The sequence below is a fragment of the Dendrobates tinctorius genome, unplaced genomic scaffold (assembly GCF_039654945.1).
Source record: "Dendrobates tinctorius isolate UK_male_01 unplaced genomic scaffold, ASM3965494v1 ptg000155l, whole genome shotgun sequence".
Taxonomy (NCBI): Eukaryota; Metazoa; Chordata; class Amphibia; order Anura; family Dendrobatidae; genus Dendrobates; species Dendrobates tinctorius.
In genome coordinates, this window is record NW_027361822.1 from 15,742,767 (window position 1) to 15,765,066 (window position 22,300).

The 22,300-nt window shown below is 43.8% G+C and overlaps 1 protein-coding gene across 3 annotated transcripts; it reads left to right on the top strand.

Moving 5' to 3' along the window:
• The first annotated feature begins 8,625 nt into the window (after positions 1–8,625).
• Positions 8,626–21,574, top strand: LOC141051207 (uncharacterized). 3 transcript variants are annotated; one of them, XM_073548084.1, is made up of 8 exons: positions 8,626–8,711; positions 9,617–9,796; positions 10,031–10,218; positions 10,433–10,532; positions 10,661–10,840; positions 17,694–17,784; positions 17,979–18,125; positions 20,056–21,574. In XM_073548084.1, the coding sequence occupies exons 4-8, from the start codon at positions 10,476–10,478 to the stop codon at positions 21,369–21,371; spliced, it is 1,791 nt and encodes a 596-aa protein (XP_073404185.1). In that variant the 5' UTR covers positions 8,626–8,711; positions 9,617–9,796; positions 10,031–10,218; positions 10,433–10,475; the 3' UTR covers positions 21,372–21,574. The 3 variants fall into 3 exon arrangements, with proteins under 3 accessions (XP_073404185.1, XP_073404183.1, XP_073404184.1); XM_073548082.1 differs by lacking the exon at positions 10,031–10,218; XM_073548083.1 differs by lacking the exons at positions 8,626–8,711; positions 10,031–10,218 and adding an exon at positions 8,863–8,883.
• The last annotated feature ends 726 nt before the right edge of the window (positions 21,575–22,300 follow it).

Genomic DNA, 22,300 nt, shown 5'->3' on the forward strand with positions numbered 1-22,300 from the left:
GTTACACTGTCCCACATAAACGCCTAATGAGTAAATTTAAGGTCTATAAGTTTCGATTGTAAGGCTTCTGTTTAGATCAAAAATTGGCCAAAGATCATACCCAGAGAGTTGTGGTGAATGACTACTACTCTGAATGGTTCCTGGTTATAAGAAGTGTACCCCAACATTCTGTTCAGGGTGCGATATTATTCAACTTATTTATGAACCCCTTCACGAACTTAGATGTATACAGTTCGTCTTGGTCGGCAGGTACTTACCGACTTAGACGTACCCATGGCTAAAATGTGGCATCACTCAATCGTGGTGTTCACATCCATGTGCCTGCTCAATCTTGTGGCAGAGCACATGGAGTCGTCATCCTGGGGGGATGGCGCTGTCTCCCCACATCTACGATAACTGCCAATCACAGCGCAATTGTTCAATCACAGCGTTTTCAGTGTTTCAGCCAATCAGATTGCTTGAAACGCTGATGTCCAGCCTATGATCGGTGCTGTAACGGCACCGATCAAAGGCTGGAGCCTAGCAACCAAGACGTCACCAGGACCAGCTCTGATTGGTAATTGTCGATCGCACCAATCAGAGTGCACACATGCAATGTGACCCCAAAATTACCTCGCTGTACTTCCTCATTCTTGCTGCAGATTTGTACAGGGTGGTCACTGTATCCTTTTGTGCGCCATGCTTGGCCTTAGGGTGCAACAAAGCCTGTGCCATCACTCTTATTGCTGCTGCAGCTGAAAGAAGATTTCTTGATCCTTCCCTGATCCGTTCCTGATCATTCCTAATCCAACTCAATCTCCTTTTCCCCTTTATTGCCATTCTTCTGGGGCAGCACGGTGGCTCAGTGGTTAGCGCTGCAGCCTTGGAGTCCTGGGTTCGAATCCCACCAAGGACAACATCTGCAAGGAGTTTGTATGTTCTCCCCGTGTTTGCGTGGGTTTCCTCCGGGTACTCCAGTTTCCTCCCACATTCCAGAGATACCGATAGGGAATTTAGATTGTGAGCCCCATCGGGGACAGTGATGATAATGTGTGCAAACTGTAAAGCGCTGTGGAATATGTTAGCGCTATATAAAAATAAAGATTATTATTCTTCCAGCCTCCCTGCCCCCCCGCCACAGATCACTGCTCAGTGATGCTAATCAATGTCCATGCTCTGTGTTTTATACGCCTTTTTTTGTCCCTGTCTATTCCCCCTTTGCACCACCTCCGAGCGTGCATCATAAATCACTGGTACTCGTGCTCGCTGTTTTCCACATTTTTTTTCCCCTTAACTATTTTTTCTCCCCCCTCCTGTGCTCCACTCCATGTGTGCATCCTACAGCTGTGGAGCTGCTGTTCAAACAAACACCACTGATTAGCACCGTGCTTGCTTATGGCAAGGACTTTTTTCCTATTTTTTTAATGCAACACAGACGTACGTGCGTGTGTCCTGCTGCCGTTGAGCGCTGGTCAGTGACATGAATCACTGATCGGCCTCCGGTTGTTTCTTTTGTGTCAAAAATGAATCAAGTAAAAAATAATTTAAGTAGTCGATAGAAGTAGATTAGGGACAGTAAAAATATACCTTAGGCTAATTTCACACTTGCTTTTTTTTGCAGCGCGTTTTTCCCGCAAAAAAACGCATTGAAAAAACTCATAGAAACGCATACAACTGCTGCGTTTTTTTCAAGCATTTTTATGAGCATGCATGAAAAAAACGCAGCGTTTTATGCGTTTGTATGCGTTTTTAGTGCGTTTTTACCGCGTTTGCGTTTTTTCCAAACATTAGGTGGCCCCTCACACTAACCCAAACCATGACTTTACTAACCCTATCCCTGACCCTGACCCTAACCCTAAACCTAACCCTGACCTTAACCCTGACCCTAACCCTTAACCAAACCATACTAACCCAAACCCTAACTAACCCTGACCCTAACCCAAACCCTAACCCTGACCCTAACCCTTAACCAAACCATACTAACCCAAACCCTAAACCCTAACTAACCCTGACCCTAACCCTGACCCTAAACCCCCTTAACTAACCCTAACTCTCACCCAAACCCCTAAATTCCATGGTTAACAAAAAAAAACTCATGTGCAAAAAAACGCATACATAAGCATGCCGATGCGCACCCATAGACTTATAATGGGTGTCTTGCTGTAAAAAAAATGCAATGTGCGCGCATGCGTTTTTTTGAGGCAAGTCGGACGCCCAAAAAATGCAACAGGATGCATTTTGTGCGCCCGAGCGCATACTGCAAAAAAACGCATGCGCGCAAAAATGCATACAAACGCGTGTGTATGCGCACATAAGCGCATCCCATGCAAAGTATAGGAAAAAAAATCGCATGCGTTTTTTAGCGCTAAAATACCGCGAAAAAAAACGCAAGTGTGAAACCAGCCTTAGTAATGGTCACCTACTACAGTACTTTTTACTGAATTGAGTTAGATAATGTCAGATAGTAAAGAGTAAAAAATAAATTTACATTAGTTGATAGGATTAGATTAGGGACAGTAAAAATATACCATAGTAATCGTAGTCTACTACAGTATTTTTTATACTGTATAATTTTATAATGTATTATTTATAAGTATAATTGAGTTAGGGTTAGTGTCAGCGCACAAAAAGCATAAGATCCATGCATGCGTCCTACCGCCGTTGAAGGCTGAACACTGATGTACATCAGTGCTCAACATCCAGTTGTTGAGTTTGTTTACTTTTTATTCTTTTTTCACAAAAAACAATTTAGATTAGGGACAGTAAAAATATATCGTAGTAATCATTGTCTACTACAGTTATTTTTACTGAACTGAGTTATGGTTAGTCAGATAGCGCAGAAAAAAATGACATCCGTGCCGCCGTCCTACAGCCGTTGAGGGCTAATCAGCAACGCATCACTGATCGACCTCAAGTGATAGCGAACCACCATGTAGATGCCCGAGGACAGAAAATGAATCCGCACCCATCGTTACTGACCCCTTATGGACCTCACCCACTGAAGATTATGAGCCACAAATTCCTGTGGCCCAATCAGGAATCCAATTTGACACCACTGGCCTCACAGAAATACACTTTTTAAGTTCTCTGAGGATTTTGTAAACCTTTTGGTGGACAAGACAAATTTCTACGCCCAGCAATTTTTGGCACAAAACCACCCTTCATCATATTCTAACTGGACCCCTGTAGATGCAGTAGAAATGATGATGTTTTGGGGCCTGGCTTTTCACATGGGCCTAGTGAAAATGTCAGAACTTTGAAGTTGTGAGGCCATCCACTAATTTTTGCATTACAATGATAATGCACAGTGTGCTACTTGAGAGAGCACCAACTTTGACTGACTAAGGTTTGGCCAGTGATTGATCACTTCATCAAGTTTGGTGAGGTGTACGTGCCTCAAACGGACATTTGTGTGGATGAGTCCCTGATACCTTTCAAAGGGAGGCTCAAATTCCAACAATATCTGCCCAATAAGAGGGCAAGGTATGGAAATAAGCTCTACAAACTGTTAGAGCACCTCCGGTTACACCCACAAGTTTAGAGTTTATGAAGGGAAGAACACCTGGATTCAACCCCCTTAATGCCCCCTTGTCCTGGGGGTGAGTGGGAAAATTGTGAGGGATTTGGTGCACCCACTGCTGGATCAAGGTTATGACCTCTATGTAGATAACTTATAGCAGTATCGGACTTAAGTGCCTCTCTGTACGAGCTTCTGCAGCCTGCGGTACTGTCAGCAAAAATCAGAAAGTCCTCCCTAATGATGCTAATAGGGCAGCTGCTCAGAAATCGTGAGAGCAGAGCACAATGTAGCAGCAACATGCTGGTGGTCAAGGACAAGAGGGATGTCCTTTTCCTGACTGCCTTAGGCTGGTTTCACATTAGCGCATTTTATGCGCACGCACGGCCGGGGGTAGCTCCGCCCCCGATCCGGCTCTCTGCCCGGCGTGCCCGCCCCTTGCCTGTAGCGCCGCCTCCTAGCGGACGGCGGCGCCTGCGATCGGCGCACCCTATCTTTAGCATAGGGTGCGCCGATCGTGCGCAGGTCGTGCGCTAGTTGCGCTTTGACCTGCGCTGCGCACTTATGACGGTGCGCCGTGCGCGCCAAAATCGAACTTTTCGGATTTTGGCGCGCACGGCGCACCGTCATAAGTGCGCAGCGCAGGTCAAAGCGCAACTAGCGCACGACCTGCGCACGATCGGCGCACCCTATGCTAAAGATAGGGTGCGCCGATCGCAGGCGCCGCCGTCCGCTAGGAGGCGGCGCTACAGGCAAGGGGCGGGCACGCCGGGCAGAGAGCCGGATCGGGGGCGGAGCTACCCCCGGCCGTGCGTGCGCATAAAATGCGCTAATGTGAAACCAGCCTTACATGGTGATGGCAGCACCCCCACCACTCTTCACAGGTCCACAAACCAAACTGTGTACTAGGGAACAACAAAAACATGGAGGAAGATGACGTCCTCCAGCCATACAGTACCATGAGAAAAGCCGAGGTGTGGTATAAGAAGCTGGCAGTGCACATCGTACAGATGGTAATGTATAATGCTTTCTTGCTATTACGATATGCAGGCCAGACCAGTGTGTACCTTCAGATACCAGGAGGTAGTGATTAAGGCCCTAATATTTGGCAGTCAGGAAGGAGAGGGCCTCAGTATTTCTAGAACTGAAGGTGCTCGTATAGAACCAGGCCAACATTTCGTCGGTGAGGTCCCTCAAACCTCAAAGAAAGGAAGGTCACAAAAAAGGTGCTGAGTGTATTACAAAAGGGATACGCAATGGCAATGCGACACCTGCCCTGAAAAACCTGGCCTGTATATAAAAGGATGCATCAAACTGTGCCACACACACATGCTACTAAATTAATTTCTGACTTAATAACACGTATGCTTACCTGACGTACAGTACATAACTCAGTATGCCAACCTGAAGCACACTACACAATTTACGTATATGCATATGTATACATTATACATTCACATACCAGGAAAACACTAGATCAATATAGGGTCACTTGTGGGGGGGATTTTTACTGTTTAGGTACATCAGGCACTGTCCAAGCGAGACATGACGCCCACAGACCATTCCATCAAAGTCACTCCTTCCCTTCCAAACCCTACGGTGCTTTTCTCCCACAGATGGGGTATCTGCCTACTCAAGAGAAATTACAAAATACATTTTGGGGTCAATTTTCTCCTGTTACACTTATGAAAATGAAAAAATTGGGGCTAAAATGAAATTTTCTGTGAAGCACCTGGGTATTCAAGGTGCTCACCACACATCTAGATAAAGTCCATTGGGGCTACAGTCTCCAAAATGAGGTCACATGTGGGGATTTCCACTGTTTAGGCACATCAGGGGCTATCCAAACGCAACATGGCATCTGCTTTCGATTCAAGCCAATTTTGCGTTCAAAAAGTCAATTGGTGCTCCTTCCCTTCCGAGCCCTGACATGCGCCCAAACTGGTTTTCCCACACATATGGGGTATCTGCTTACTCAGGAGAAATTGCACTATAAATTTTGGGGTCTATTTTCTCCTGTTACCCTTGTGAAAATAAAAAGATTTGGGGCTAAAATAATATTTGAGTGGAAAAAAAATGTAATCTTTTTTATATTTTTACAACTCAACATTATAATTTTCTGTGAAGCACCTGGGGTTTCAAGATGCACACCACATATCTAGATAAATTCCTTGATGGATCTAATTTCCAAAATGAGATCACTTGTGAGAGATTTACACTGTTTAGGCACATCAAGGGCTTTCCAAAAGCGACATGATGCCCGAAGACCATTATAACAAAGTCTGCATTCCAAAACGTGACTCTTCTGCTTCTGACCCTTTAACGTGCGCCCAAACAATGGTTTTATCCCACAGGTGGGGTATTAGCTTAAAGGGAATCTGTCACCCCTTTTTTGAGATATCATATAATGATATTCAATTGTGTGTCACATAAGGATTCTCCTAGTACTTTTGCTTCTCCCTGACCCTGCACCTTTCATGCATAAATACCTTTTTTATATTGGTTCAGATGTATGTAAACTGCCACGGTCCGATGGGCGGGGCTTATTCAACTGCTCCCCCCCTCCCTGCCTTGCTCTACACAAACACAACAAGAAAACACAAAGTGACAAATTTGCAAAAATACTCTGCAGTAAAAATTATGACAGTAATCTGCAAGTGCTGGATAACAAATACAGGGTATTTAGTTGATACATTTTTTGCAAAACCTGTATAGCAAGCTGCTCCATCACGTCACGGTAACTCTTCATGGAGCAGTCCCTTTCTAATGTATTTAAAACCTGAACATATGAACAGTGTCTAAATGAACAGGATACAGACAGGCGCCCCCCGCAGTATGGGCTCGTGGTGCAAGACAGCTCATTTATGTGCCTGTTACACAAGAGAGGGGTGGGGTCTCCCAAACCATGCTGAGCAAGGAAAAAACGGATTAAAAACATGTGACATGCACAAGTGTGAACAAGTCGGTCAGACAGTGTTCACGCTACCCGCTGGCTGAAACACAACAAGAAAGCACAAATTGACAAATTTGCAAAAATACTCTGCAGTAAAAATTATGACAGTAATAAACAAATACAGGGTATTTAGTCAATACATTTTTTGCAAAAACTGTATAGCAAGCTGCTCCACCACGTCACGGTAACCCTTCACGGAGCAGTCCCTATCTAATGTATTTAAAACCTGAACATGTGAACAGTGTCTAAATGAACAGGATACAGACAGGCGCCCCCCAGTATGGGCTCGTGGTGCAAGACAGCTCATTTATGTGCATGTCACACAAGATAGGGGTGGTGTCTCCCAAACCATGCTGAGCAAGGAAAAAACGGATTAAAAACATGTGACATGCACAAGTGTGAACAAGTTGGTCAGACAGTGTTCACGCCACCCGCTGGCTGAAACACAACAAGAAAACACAAAGTGACAAATTTGCAAAAATACTCTGCAGTAAAAATTATGACAGTAATCAACAAGTGCTGGATGACAAATACAGGGTATTTAGTTGATACATTTTTTGCAAAAACTGTATAGCAAGCTGCTCCACCACATCACGGTAACCCTTCACGGAGCAGTCCCTATCTAATGTATTTAAAACCTGAACATGTGAACAGTGTCTAAATGAACAGGATACAGACAGGCGCCCCCCAGTATGGGCTCGTGGTGCAAGACAGCTCATTTATGTGAATGTCACACAAGAGAGGGGTGGGGTCTCCCAAACCATGCTGAGCAAGAAAAAAACGGATTAAAAACATGTGACATGCACAAGTGTGAACAAGTCGGTCAGACAGTGTTCACGCCACCCGCTGGCTGAAACACAACAAGAAAACACAAAGTGACAAATTTGCAAAAATACTCTGCAGTAAAAAGTTTTTGCAAAAAATGTATCAACTAAATACCCTGTATTTGTTTTCCAGCACTTGCTGATTACTGTGATAATTTTTACTGCAGAGTATTTTTGCAAATTTGTCACTTTGTGTTTTCTTGTTGTGTTTCAGCCAGCGGGTGGCGTGAACACTGTCTGACCGACTTGCACTACACAAGAAGAAATGCGTAGAGCAAGACGGGGGGGCGAGAGCAGGTAAATATGACCCGCCCAGTGGATCGAACAGCGGCAGTTTACATACATTTGAACCGATATAAAAAAGGTATTTATGCATGAAAGGTGCGGGGTCAGGGGGAAGCAAAAGTACTAAGAGAATCTTTATGTGACACACAATTGAATGATATCATTATATGATATCTCAAAAAAGGGGTGACAGATTCCCTTTAATCAGGAGAAATTGCACAACTAATTTTGGGGTCTAATTTGTCCTGTTAGTTTAGTGAAAATAAAAAATTTGGGCTAAAATAACATTTTTGTGGAAAAAATGTGATTTTTAATTTTCATGAATCAACGTTATAATTTCCTGTGAAGCGCTTGGGGGTTCAAGGTGCTCACCACATATCTAGATAAATTCCTTGGTGGTCTAGTTTCCAAAATTAGGCCACTTGTGGGGGTTTTCCACTGTTTAGGCACATCAGGGACTCTCCAAACACTATATGGCATCTTCTCTCGATTATAGCCAATTTTATGTTAAAAAAGTCAAACCGTGTGTCACGCTCCTGCTATGCAGGTAGATGCAAGCTCCACTAGATGGAAAAAGAGTGGAGGGAGGACTGCACACAGCAAGAGCAGACCTGCAGTGCAGCAGAATAGTCAAACAAGCCGGGTCGATATTAGTCTGTAGCGCAGTACCAAAGGAATAAACAAATACAGAGTCAGGAACAAGCCAAATGGGTCAGTACCAGTCAGGAAGAGCTATGCCAAAGACAAGAGACAAACAGCATATCAGGGTCCAAGCCAAGTCAAATACCAGAGAGTCCAAAACATGAAAGGGGAACACAGAGTCGGGACGGGAAGAGGGGAACAAAACAAGGGCAAAGTCAGCAACATATATGGGATTAGTGAGCTCCTGGACTGTAGATCTACTTGGTGATGTCAAGTGTAGTGACACATGCTTCGGAAGGTCTCAATTGAATTCAGATCCAGGGAATGTGAGAGACAGTCACTGGCACCTATGACTTCCAGTATCCACAAACTGCCTACACATTGGCCACATGAGGCTCCACTCCATGCATGCCCTTATTGAATCCCTTGACTCCTCCCCTCCTGTGACCTCATCTCAGGTCCTGTGCGCACAGAGCAGCCATATATGTGGAGTGCGGCTCTGCAGGTGGAGGTAGGTGCTGGAGATTCCCCATTACTGGGCTGCACAGGGGGCAGTAACCCCTCCATTCCCGGAGATAGCGCCCCCTGCAGGTGGAGGTAGGTGCCGGAGATTCCCCATTACTGGGCTGCACAGGGCGCAGTAACCCCTCCATTCCCGGAGATAGCGCCTCCTGCAGGTGGAGGTAGGTGCTGGAGATTTCCCATTACTGGGCTGCACAGGGGGCAGTAACCCCTCCATTCCCGGAGATAGCGCCCCCTGCAGGTGGAGGTAGGTGCTGGAGATTCCCCATTACTGGGCGCAGGGGGCAGTAACCCCTCCATTCCCGGAGATAGCGCCCCCTGCAGGTGGAGGTAGGTGCTGGAGATTCCCCATTACTGGGCTGCACACGGGGCAGTAACCCCTCCATTCCCGGAGATAGCGCCCCCTGCAGGTGGAGGTAGGTGCTGGAGATTCCCCATTACTGGGCTGCACAGAGGGCAGTAACCCCTCCATTCCCGGAGATAGCGCCCCCTGCAGGTGGAGGTAGGTGCTCGACATTCCCCATTACTGGGCTGCACATGGGGCAGTAACCCCTCCATTCCCGGAGATAGCGCCCCCTGCAGGTGGAGGTAGGTGCTGGAGATTCCCCATTACTGGGCTGCACAGGGGGCAGTAACCCCTCCATTCCCGGAGATAGCGCCCCCTGCAGGTGGAGGTAGGTGCTGGAGATTCCCCATTACTGGGCTGCACAGGGGGCAGTAACCCCTCCATTCCCGGAGATAGCGCCCTCTGCCATGTGTATATGGACAGTAATAGAGCGCTGGCTGGGCTCATGTATACAGGGGAGGGCGCTCTGGTTTGGGGGCAGATGACGCTTTCTCTCTGGGGTGGAGATTACAGGGAATAATGGAAATGTCGGGTTTTTCTCTCCATAGAAATCTGGAGAAATGGAGAATCTGTCATTTCCCTCCTTTTGGCTGTAATAGTTTGGAATAAAGGGATTTCCCATGAAATGTCTGTGTCGTCGGTCCTGTGCTGAGGACGCTGATCCTGGAGGAGGAGATTGTGGGGCTGAATATGGAGAAAACACAGAGTCGTCACATTATAGGAGGATTGTGAGTTTTACTCTAAAACAGAAATTTATGCTAAAAGTCTGAATCCCAAAAATAATGTTTTGGAAGATTCTTGAAACTGTCTTTGTTGCAGTTGGATTTTGCAGTATAAGCCCTCATTATGGCATTCGTACCACCATGATATTAGTTTTGCTGTTTGATAATGATTATTTATGTAACTGAGCAAATCTCCCAAAACCTCAAACTTAATTCAGCTGATTTGGTTCCTTCAATTAGAGTATATCTGAATAAAATTGGTCCAAAGAGACACTGCCCAGAACGGCATGTGAAGATGTTTATTAAGCTGTGAGGTCTGTCCATATCCCAAACCTTAATAAATGAAGAAGGTGGAAAGGTTCCACTGCATAGGTATTTGGGTTCTTCCAGTGCTGTGGCCAGAGACTGACTGAAGCGTTCTTGTGAAGGTACGACATGCATTAACTTCAAATATGGAGGAGCTACCTTCATAAAATATTACACTTGTGCTCAATTCCATAAAAAAGGAAAGAATATCACATCTACACGTTCTGTCTCTTCATATGTTTTCAATAATAACTTTAGTTATTGTATTACATTAGATTCCTTATGATGTTACATCATCTTCTACCCATGTAAGTCCGACAATATTGAATCCTTTAGGAGGAGATCTTCTGATTGACCAGTCAGGGATGAAAAGGCCAAGATGGCGGAGAGGATATTACACCTCACCCTAGAGATCCTCTTCCGGCTTACTGGAGAGGTGAGAGATTCTGATGACGTCACATTACATCATTCTTATCTATGGGAATAACAGATGGACAGAACTGAGAGGTGAGGACTCTGGAAATGTCTGTAGTGAGATTTATTAATGTGTCTCTCCATAACCAGGATTACACAGTAGTGAAGAAGACCTCTAGTGAGCGCTGTCAGGCCCCTGTGTCTGAGGGATGTGGAAAACCCCTGAGCCCAATCACGGGGCCTCCACCTCACCCCCTGATACATGATGACATCAATGACCAGAAGATCTTGGATCTCATCCACAAGATGATTGAGCTGCTGACTGGAGAGGTGACACTTCTGGGAATGCTGGGACATTATACAGTAATGTTATCAAGGGATTTGGGGGATGATGATATCATTGTATGTGTCAGGATGTCGGCGTCTATTTCTCCATGGAGGAGTGGGAGTATTTAGAAGGACACAAACATCTGTACAAAGACATCATGATGGAGGTTCCCCAGCCCCTCACATCACCGGGTAATAGGCAGGATTAAATACACATGGCCTAAAATTATCTATATGTAAAGAATGAGTTCAGTCCCTGTATGTGTTTCCTCCAGTTCCGTCCAGTAGGAGGACAACACCAGAGAGATGTCCCCGTCCTCTTCTTCCACAGGACTGTTAACAGGAAGATCCCAATGTTCCTCAGGATCATCAGGTAGATGGAAAGAAAGTGCCATGAGATCTCCCCTATGCTGTGTAGACGGCTGCGAAGGTCTTGTGCAATGATGAGCAAGCATGCTCGCCACTACTCGATACTTGCCCGAGTATCTCGCTGCTCGAGATGCTCAGAGCTCGCCAAGTATTTCCAGGGTTGCTCGGTGAAAATTGGGTCCACTCCCTGCATGTTTGTCGCTCTTTAGAGAGCCAATGAACATGGAGGGATTGTCTGTCACACACTGTAATGCCACAGACATGTTGCTTGTGGCATTACAGTGATTGGCTGGCCACACAGCATCATCAGGTCTATATCAGACCTGGCACCGCCATGCTTGTCACGGTCTACTCTGGAATCAGGCAGTGTAGGGAGACGTGCTGCTGAGCTAGGGAGAGATTTGCTGCTTTATTAGTTAGTGTAGGTATACCACAATCTATTATACACATATCCATCTCAACTAACAGTCCTTCTGACGACTAATAAAGCTGCATAGATATATTTCTAGACATAGCCCCAGGTATCAGGGGCCAGGAATATTTTTTTTTAATCTTAATCCTGTTTATTTGCTTAAAAAGCAATCCAGAGAACACCGTTTTCCTGCTCCATTTGCTTGTTGGCACTGCAGAATACAGCTAGATCCTTTCCATATTACAGCACTAAAAATCCATCTATTTAAAACTGTGGTTTGTCCGACACACGGATCACATATAAGATCGCTCAAAATTTTGCCATTTCTGGCCTCCATTTAAATTTTGCTGCAGTGTGTTGGCAAAGTTATTGACATCAGTTTACTATTAACCCCTTTCTGCCATTGGTCGCAATAGTATACCCAATGGCAGTACCCCCGCTTTGATGAGGGTTCCGGCGGTGAGCCCGTATCAAAGTCGGAACATGTCAGCTGTTTTCAACAGCTGACAGGTGCCCGCAATACGCACGGGTGGAATCGTGATCCACCCGCGCCTATTAGGCTACTTTGACACTTGGGGTTTTTTGCGCTGTGTGCGCAGTTCAAACGCGCATAAAAAACGCATCATGCGTTTTCTTGTTTTTTGTCCATGGTTTTTGCAAAAAAAGCATGCGCTTTTTTTTTGCACTGACGTGCGCATTACCAGCGCTCCCATAGACTTTAATGTGTTTTTGCATGAATTTCGTGTGCATGTGTTTTTTTGAGACAGGTCGCACAACAGGATGCACATACAAACGTGTACAAACGCATGACAATGCGCACCCATGTTAAATATAGGGGAAAAAAACGCATGCGCAAAACCGCAGAGCAAAAAACGCAAGTGTGAAAGTAGCCTTAACTAGTTAAATCCCGCTGTCAAACGCTGACAGCAGGATTTAACCGGCGCTTCCGGCGCCCTGGAAATAAGCGCATCGCTGACCCCCGTTAAGTGATCGGGGGTCAGCGATGCGTTGCCATAACAACCTGAGGTCTCATAAAAGTTTAAATAAACCCCTTTCGCCCCGTTCAAAATAAAACAATAAAAAAATCACACGTTCACATATTAGGTATCGTCGCGTTCAGAATCTCCCGATCTATCAATAAAAAAAAGGTTTAACCCGATCGCTAAACAGCGTAGCGGGAAAAAAATCGAAACACCAGAATTACATTTTTTTGGTAGCCGTGACATTGTATTAAAATGCAATAACGGGCGACCAAAAGACCGTATCGGCACAAATATGGTATCCTTAAAAACATCAGCTCGGCGCACAAAAAGTGAGCCCTCAACCAACCCCAGATCATGAAAAATGGAGATGCTAATGGTATCGAAAAATGGCGCAAATTTTTTTTTTTTTAACCAAAATTTGGAATTTTTTTCACCATTTACGGTAGATAAAAAAGAACCTAGACATGTTTGGTGTCTATGAACTCGTAATCACCTGGAGAATCGTAATGGCAGGTCAGTTTTAGCATTTAGTGAACCTAGAAAAAAAGCCAAACAAAAAACAAGTTTGGACTTGCACTTTTTTTGCAATTTCATCGCATTTGGAATTTTTTTCTCACTTTCGAGTACACAACATGGTAAAACCAATGGTGTCGTTCAAAAGTACAACTCTTCCCACAAAAAATAAGCTCTCACATGGCCATATTGGTGGAAAAATAAAAAAGTTATGGCTCTGTGAAGAAGGGGAGCGAAAAAACAAAAATGCAAAACTGAAAAAAGCTCCGGGAGTTAAGGGGTTAAAAACAGTTATCTATAGGCCAGCTATGTAAGGCTATGTGTGCACGTTGCGGATTTGCTTGTGGAAATTTCTGCGTGGATTCTGCCTCTCTTGGCAGAAAACGCAGTTAAAATTCTGCGTCGTTTTTGATGCAGATTTTCATGCGGATTTGTATGCGTTTTTGTAAGCTAAATAAAGATATATTATTTTAAAAAAAGAATTGTGATATATATATATATATATATATATATATATATATATATATATATATATATATATATATACTGTATAAAGGAAACACTAAAATACCACATCCTAGATATCTCTGAATGAAATATTCCAGTTGCAAATTTGTATTCATTGTATAGTGGAATGTGTTCAGAACAATAAAACATAACAATTATCAATGTAAATCAAAATGAATTTCCCATGGAGGTCTGGATTTGGAATGATACTCAAAATCAAAGTGGAAAATCAAATTACAGGCTGATCCAACTTCAGTGGAAATGCCTCATGACAAGGAAAAGATGCTCAGTTTTGTGTGTGGCCTCCATGTGCCTGTATGACCTCCCTACTGTTTAATGCCTGGGCATGCTCCTGATGAGGTGGAGGATGGTCTCCTGAGGGATCTCCTCCCAGACCTGGACTAAAGCATCCGCCAACTCCTGGACAGTCTGTGGTGCAACATGATGTTGGTGGATGGAGCGAGACATGATGTTCCAAATGTGCTCAGTCGGATTCAGGTCTGGGGAACGGGCAGGCCAGTCCATAGCTTCAATGCCTTCATCTTGCAGGAACTGCTGACACACTCCAGCCACATGAGGTCTGGCATTGTTCTGCATTAGGAGGAACCTAGGGCCAACCGCGCCAGCATATGGTCTCACAAGGGGTCTGAGGATCTCATCTCCGTACCTAATGGCAGTCAGGCTACCTCTGGCAAGCACATGGAGGGCTGTGCGGCCCTCCAAAGAAATGCCACCCCACACCATTACTGACCCACTACCAAACCGGTCATGCTGCAGGATGTTGCAGGCAGCAGATCGCTCTCCACGGTGTCGCCAGACTCTGTCACGTCTGTCACATGTGCTCAGTGTGAATCTGCTTTCATCTGTGAACAGCACAGGGCGCCAGTGGCGAATTTGCCAATCCTGGTGTTCTGTGGCAAATGACAAGCGTCCTGCACGGTGTTGGGCTGTGAGCACAACCCCCATCTGTGGTCGTCGGACACTCAGACCATCCTCATGGAGTCGGTTTCTAACCATTTGTGCAGATACATGCACATTTGTGGCCTGCAGGAGGTCATTTTGCAGGGCTCTGGCAGTGCTTCTTCTGTTCCTCCTTGCACAAAGGCGGTGGTAGCAGTCCTGCTGCTGGATTGTTGCCCTCCTACGGCCCCCTCCATGTCTCCTGGTGTACTGGCCTGTCTCCTGGTAGCGCCTCCAGCCTCTGGACACTACATTGACAGACACAGCAAACCTTCATGCCACAGCTCTCATTGATATGCCATCCTGGATGAGCTGCACTACCTGAGCCACTTGTGTAGGTTGTAGAGTCCGTCTCATGCTACCACGAGTGTGAAAGCACAACCAACATTCAAAAGTGACCAAAACATCAGCCAGAAAGCATTGGTACTGAGTTGTGGTCTGTGGTCCCCACCAGGAGAACCACTCCTTTATTGAGGGTGTCTTGATAATTGCCAATAATTTCCATCTGTTGTCTTTTCCATTTGCACAACAGCATGTGAAATTGATTGTCAATCAGTGTTGCTTCCTAAGTGGACAGATTGATTTCACAGAAGTTTGATTTACTTGGAGTTATATTCTGTTGTTTAAGTGTTCCCTTTATTTTTTTGAGCAGTGTGTATGTATATATATATACACACACACATACACACAGTGGGTATGGAAAGTAGTCAGACCCCTTTAAATTTTTCACACTCTGTTTCATTGCAGCCATTTGGTAAATTCAAAAAAGTTCATTTTTTTCTCATTAATGTACATTCTGCACGCCATCTTGACTGAAAAAAAAAATGTAGAAATTTTTGCAAATTTATTAAAAAAGAAAAATTGAAATAGCACATGGTCATAAGTATTCAGACCCTTTGCTCAGACACTCATATTTAAGTCACATGCTGTCCATTTCCTTGTGATCCTCCTTGAAATGGTTCTACTCCTACATTGGAGTCCAGCTGTGTTTAATTAAACTGATAGGACTTTATTGTACAAGAGGAGATCGCATGTAGCGATGCCCAAATATTTGAGCAGCCACGGTCTAACGAAGGCAAAAGTGGGAAAGTTTACAGTATGTTGTGCTGCCTTTCCTGTGACCCTTGCTTTCTCAAAATTTAGGGTGACAGTCGCTACTGGTTGGTGACATTTCTAGACCCGCGCTACAAGGAGAACTTTCTCTTATTCCCAAGGCGGACAGGTCTATTAAAATGGTGCAGTACCAGAGGGCCCTTGTTGCGGAATTATTAAAAATAATTCCCATTTGGAAACGCTGGTGGAAGAGGTCACAGTTTGTTGGACAATCAAGGAGTACAGGCGAGAGACACAACTCCAATCCAGCAGAGGCAGGGGAACACTGGCAAAGTTCTGGGAGAGTTTTCTCAGACCCTCCCATCACACTGGCCCTGGGGCACTTGGTACTCTCACAAGGAGTGCAAAGTTTGGGAAGATGTTGGGGGAGTACCTTGCTGACCGTACCAACGTCCTCCGTGATTCCTCTGTGCCTTTTAATTATTGGGTATCCAAGCTTGACACATGGCATGAACTGGCTCTCTACGCCTTGGAGATCCTGGCCTGCCCTGCCCTGCCGCTAGCATTTTGTCAGAGCAGGTTTTTAGTGCCGCTGGTGGAATTATAACTGATTAGCGCTTCCACCTGTCAACTGAAAATGCTGATAGGCTGAGTCTTATAAAAATGAACAAGGACTGGATTGGGCCAGGCTTCTCAACACCACCGAATGATAGCAGCGTAACATAAACTCAAATCCAGTATCTTTTTTTGGGAGGTCTATTCACATGCACCTCTTCACACCCACACAAGGATATACGCTTCCTGATTTTGGCTATTTGCTGTTGTCTTCCTCTTTCTCCTTATCCTCCACCACCATATAACCAGGGTGACCGTGGTCCATGATGCAGCACCCACATAATTTTTTTAAAGGGTGTTTATGATGCCCGTAAAAAAAATGGTTATACAGTATGTTCTTGTATACCCCCAAGGGTAATTGTTTGTCAGCCCATACCTTTAGTGTATGGGTTTTACAAGTATAGGAGACCCGCTCCTTTCTAATGGGAACATTTATGGGGCCATCCTCCACGTCTCTTCCAAGGGGCACTTCCTAATAATGGGAACATTTTTCATGAGGCCCTACTGTACGTCTCTTCAAAGGGGTATTTGGGTGCATCCTAATTTTTGGCAGCTCTGCCACTCACTGCAGAGGCAATAACAGTATAGGAGACCCACTGTTTAATAATGGGAACAACAAAGCACAGCCTGCTGATGGCTCGCTTAGAATAGTGAGGGCTGACTGCTGGCCCTTTTAGAATAGTAAAGGCCGCCTGATGGCCCTATAAAAATAGGCTTTGTGGCTTTCAGAGTCCCTCCTTCATAAATGAAAAGTATGTGTCTGATGATGTGTCACACACCACATGGCCAAATAAGGTTGTAAAATGTTAAAATGACATTTTCCAGTGAATGCATTTGTCTTGGTTGAAAGCAATGCTAAAGTTCAAAAACGATATGTGTGAACTTAGCCCAAGGTGTGGAGTAGCATTTTTTGTTTTTGGTTATTTATTTTGCCTTATATACAAGTCATTACCCTGGAAAAGATTTTTCTTAACATATTACCCAAGGTAAATCCATTTTTGTTTTGTTTTTGTACGATTTATTGTGAGTCTGTAAAAGTGTTGTAATACTCTGACAACATTGTTCACAGCAGTGACCTGGGAGTCAGCAATGCTTCCAAGGGTCTTCCCCATGCTGTTCCCATATCATCTGAGCACTGTTCCATCAATTTCCACAATTTCTAGTCACTCTGCAGACCGCCAGGGGGGCCGCAGGAAAAATGCTTGAGTTTCCCATAGACTTACATTGGGCTCATTGCTCGAGGAGCATTCAAATTTGCTCGACTCGAGCAACGAGCACCCGAGCATTTTAGTGCTCACCCATCACTAGTCTTGTGTTCAGTCTGGTTTTATCCACCGATATTATATGTTTTTTACTTGTGTAATGAGAACGGTGGAGATGGCAGGATTAGAGCTGACCGTAGATGTGACTTCTCCATCTGTGACTTTTACAATATTTGTTTCAGGGTGAAGATCTGACCCATATTAATACTACAGAGACATATGTGCGGGGTGATGAGCGGTGTAAAAGGGAGATTCCTACAGATGACTACCCAGGTGAATAGTAGCTCCGCGTTTTGACATAAAAAAAATCAAGAAGCTGTATTTATGACACAGAACGGAGTGTGAAGGGAGAAAATAAGAAAATAAGGGATAAGATAAGACATAAAGGTTTCTCAGTTATAAGTGACACAGGTTCAGTCTCCTATCCTCTGTTCCTGACATTTTTGGGCTCTGTGTTTTGGCACCAGAAATTGTGGACTCATACAGCTATGATGGAGAACTGCGAGACAAGATGCCAGAGGAAGGAGAGCGAATGAGAACTAAACGTTTTTCACCAACTACTGTACAAATTCAGTCTCCAGTTTTCCGTTCTGAACAGCCGACCATATCTGAAGGTATTTTTTTTGTAATCACTTTGTATAAGCATTAAGTTATTAGGTGGCGTTTTACATTGCATGTAGACAGTGAACATGCACAGTTCCATCAAAGAAGAATCTACTTAGCAGGAGACTGCTCATCATTTTGTATCTTAAAGAAGCACTCCTCCTCCCATCAAAGTTTTTATCCTCTTAATAAATTACAGTCATCATTTTATATAGTACTGTTTACTTACAATTGCTCATTTTGCCTTTGTATCCAGATAATGCTTCTCTTTTTCATTAGGTCTATGACATCACATGATTAAAAACTGACTAGCTGAATTATTCTAAGTTCTAGGTATAAACAGGAGGTCAGTTTTCTCTGCACAAATCATGAGTCACTGCACAAGTCTGTGGCAGGGGGAGAGAAGCAGAGAAGCAAGGTCAGTCGTTGAAGAGGGGAACGGGTCATGCAGGGACAATAGACTTCCTGTTTCTACATAGAGCAGAGAAAAGAGAGTAACTGGGTTGAAAGGCAAATGAGCAATTGTAAGAACACCATTGTGACGGTGAGTCACTTCTCACAGATAAACCGTGAGTCGGGATAGTCAAGGAGTCAGAGGTCAAAAACCAGGAGGGTAAGTCATAAACAGAGGGAAGAGACAAAGGCGTAGTGAGGTAACGGTACAAGGTCAAAATACAGGGAGAATAGCTGATCAGAGCAAAAGGATTAGACAAACGGGTGGTCGGAATGATGTCCAAGGTCAGGCAGCGATAGATCTATAAGTAAAGGTACTGTCACACTTAGCGATGCACCAGCGATCCCGACCAGCGATATGACGCGGTCAGGATCGCTGATGCATCGCTAAGTGGTCGCTAGTGAGCTGCCACACAGGCAGGTCTCACCAGCGACATAGCAGCGGTCGGGGGTCGTTACCTGTCAGACGCAGCGATCCTGACATCCTCTCGCCCGCGTCCATGCGTCGCTCGTCGGCGCCACAGGAAGCCCAGCAGGAAGCTGACGACGAGAAATGGCCCAGGACGTTCTCGCGCAATCAGCGATAACCAGCGGGGGAGCGGTCGGAGGTAAGTATCACAGATAGCGATATCGCTAGCAATATCGCTATAACGTCACAAAAACCAGTGATGTTATAGTGATATTGCTAGCGATATCGCTTAGTGTGACAGGCCCTTAAGGCACTAGGCATAGAGAAAAAAAGCACACAGAGCTGAAACTACAGCTGACAGCTATATGAGACTGCCAGCTCATGTAAATAGCTGAGCAATAAAGGGAATTGGGAGCATCTAGTGAGAGGTCTGTACCTCCCAGACTATGATTTGGTGGCTGAGCTGTCCAAAATACGACAGCTCAGCACACCCCTGCACCAGACTGAACAAATGAGCTGTCAATCACAGTACAGACAGCTCAGCACGCCCCTGCACTAGACTGGATGACTGAGCTGTCAGTCACTGACCAATAATATTATGCAGACATAAGAAATATTTCCCTGAATACAGTAGAATGTTTTATTACATTCTTGTTTAAGCATCAAAATGACGTTACAGTTAAAATGGTGGAATATTTTTTCTTTACCGTTCATGAAAAAAGTTAAAACTATGTGCATATCCAGCATTACACGATGACGTTGGTCATGATGACCGACCATTGTGGCGGGGTGCAGAAAGACAAACTAACAGGGCCCTGAGTTATGCTGGCTAGAATGTAATTAACGTCTTCATCCATAAACTTTTTTTATCCCACAACCTGCTGCTTCATTAAAGTCATTAAGGGAGTTTATAAGATGGACATTGCCTAATAGCACTGACCTATAGGTCCCTTTATTACTCTTTACTGAAAAGTTGACTAGAAACGATTGGAAAAAAGCAAGGTATAACAGGAACTGGCTTCTTCAAAGTAGTGAAAGACATAAGATCATTAGGTTAAACTCTGTTTTATTTTAAACAGGTTACTCTATCAGATGCTCAGAGAGATATGTGATGTCTACAGATTTTAAAGAAGATGATGAGGATATCATACCGGTTACATATGAAGAGGATGACATTCTTCCAGATATACCTTCTGCTCTTTGCAGTGAAGATTTATCATCTGATCCGTATCAACAGCTCATATCTTATGACTTATCACAGAATGATAAGGAGGATGAAAGGAAAGAAGAAAAATTTCACACAGTGGAGAAGCCATTTTCATGTATAAAATGTGGCAAATGTTTTATAGATAAATCAGATCTTGTTAAACATGAGAAACTTCACAGAGAACCAAAGCCATTTACATGCTTAGATTGTGGGAAATGTTTTAATAAAGAATCATATCTTGTTAGCCATCAGAGTATTCACACGGGGGAGAAGACATTTTCATGTTTGGAATGTAGGACACCTTTTGCCAAGAAATCACATCTTATTAGACATCAGAGAACTCACACAGGAGAGAAAACATTTTCTTATTTAGAATGTGGGAAATGTTTTACCAATAGATTGTATCTTGTTACACATAAGAAAATTCACACAGGGGAGAAACCATATTCATGCTTAGAATGTGGGAAATGTTTTATCCTAAAATCATATCTTGTTAAACACCAGAGAATTCACACAGGCAAGAGGTCTTTTTCATGCTCAGAATGTGGAACGTGTTTTACAAAGAAATCACATCTTGTTAGACATCAGAAACTTCACACAGGGGAGAAAACATTTTCATGTTCAGAATGTGGGAAATGCTTTACAGAGAAATCACATCTTATTGCTCATAAGCAAATCCACACAGGAGAGAAGCCATTTTCATGTACAGAATGTGGCAAATATTTTACCAAGAAATCACATCTTATTACACATCAGAGGATTCACACAGGAGAGAAGCCATTTTCATGCTCAGAATGTGGTATATGTTTTACCGAAAAATCCCATCTTGTTAGACATCAAAGAATTCATACAGGGGAGCGACCATATTCATGTTCAGAATGTGGGAAATGTTTCAACCAGAAATCACATCTTGCTACACATCAGCGAACTCACACAGGGGAGAAGCCATATTCATGTTCAGAATGTGGGAAATGTTTTATCGAGAAATCACATCTTGTTACACATCTGAGAAGTCACACAAGGGACAAACCATATCCATGTTCACAATGTGGGCTATGTTTTACAGAGAAATCACATCTTATCAGACATAAGAGAAATCACACAGAGGAGGAGCCATTCTCTTTTTGCTACAGATTTGTGTTATTGGCAAATAGTACGGCAGAACAAACACCTGTTATAGTCAAGTAAAGTCACTTGTCATACAAGAGAAAGGAAAAGCAATTTGGAGTAGTAAAATATTTGCAATCATCAATAAAAAGCTTATTACAAAATGCAAAAAGAAACCAGATAGCATATCTATTCATCAGCTTTGCATATAGAATTTTTGGCATTCATAGATATTACTGCATTTTTTTCTTACCTATCATTAATAAATGTTTACTTCAAAAACTTTTGGGTTATCTTTCATTATTCTTTACAAGAATGCCCCAGAGTAGCTTTTACTGGAAATCGAATCACCTCAGAATTAAAATTGGTTATTTCATTATATCTGGGGCAGACTATATTAGATATACAGTAACTAATTAGTGTCCATCACCTGGCTGCCATGACACTGTGATTTGGGAACTCTACCCAATCTAAAATGTCCACATTATTATATTCAATGAACACAACCCCATCCCAAACAGCAACATGGCACAAAATATTGCATCCACTACCTGCCTTCAGTCTTTTCATTCTTATAAGGTTAAGTGCTGCCAAGCTGTTTTACAGTTTACGAGTTGCTCATTTGCATTTATTAGCAAATCTCAAGCAGGGTGGTTTCAACTGCAACTAGCCATTGCCTTAATAAGCAACGTCCTGAATTTATTTGTGCAAGCTTAAGAAGTATGGTGGTGGCCATTTACAGTAGAGTGTCTGGGCATATCAATATTGTCCTTATGTGGTGAAGAATACCCTCCAGGCTTTGCAAAAACCGCAAACAATCTGCCTAAACACCGCCTGATTTATAATATCACCACATAGGGTCTGTACGAATGGTGTAAAATGTTATATGGTTATAAAACTGGGACTTGGTTATTTTGAAATCCACCATTGGCAGCTGACATATCACCTACTGAACTCCTTGAAGACTCTACTAAATTGTCAATAAGGTGTGGTATGGCGACTGGTCATGT

What these genes read in the sequence shown, in the direction of transcription:
- LOC141051207 (XM_073548084.1), top strand. Translation starts at nt 10,476, where the DNA reads ATGGCGGAGAGGATATTACACCTCACCCTAGAGATCCTCTTCCGGCTT. An exon ending in TTGAGCTGCTGACTGGAGAG is followed by an intron (nt 10,841 to 17,693) that starts GTGACACTTCTG and finishes TATTTGTTTCAG; the next exon opens with GGTGAAGATCTGACCCATAT. An exon ending in ACAGCCGACCATATCTGAAG is followed by an intron (nt 18,126 to 20,055) that starts GTATTTTTTTTG and finishes TATTTTAAACAG; the next exon opens with GTTACTCTATCAGATGCTCA.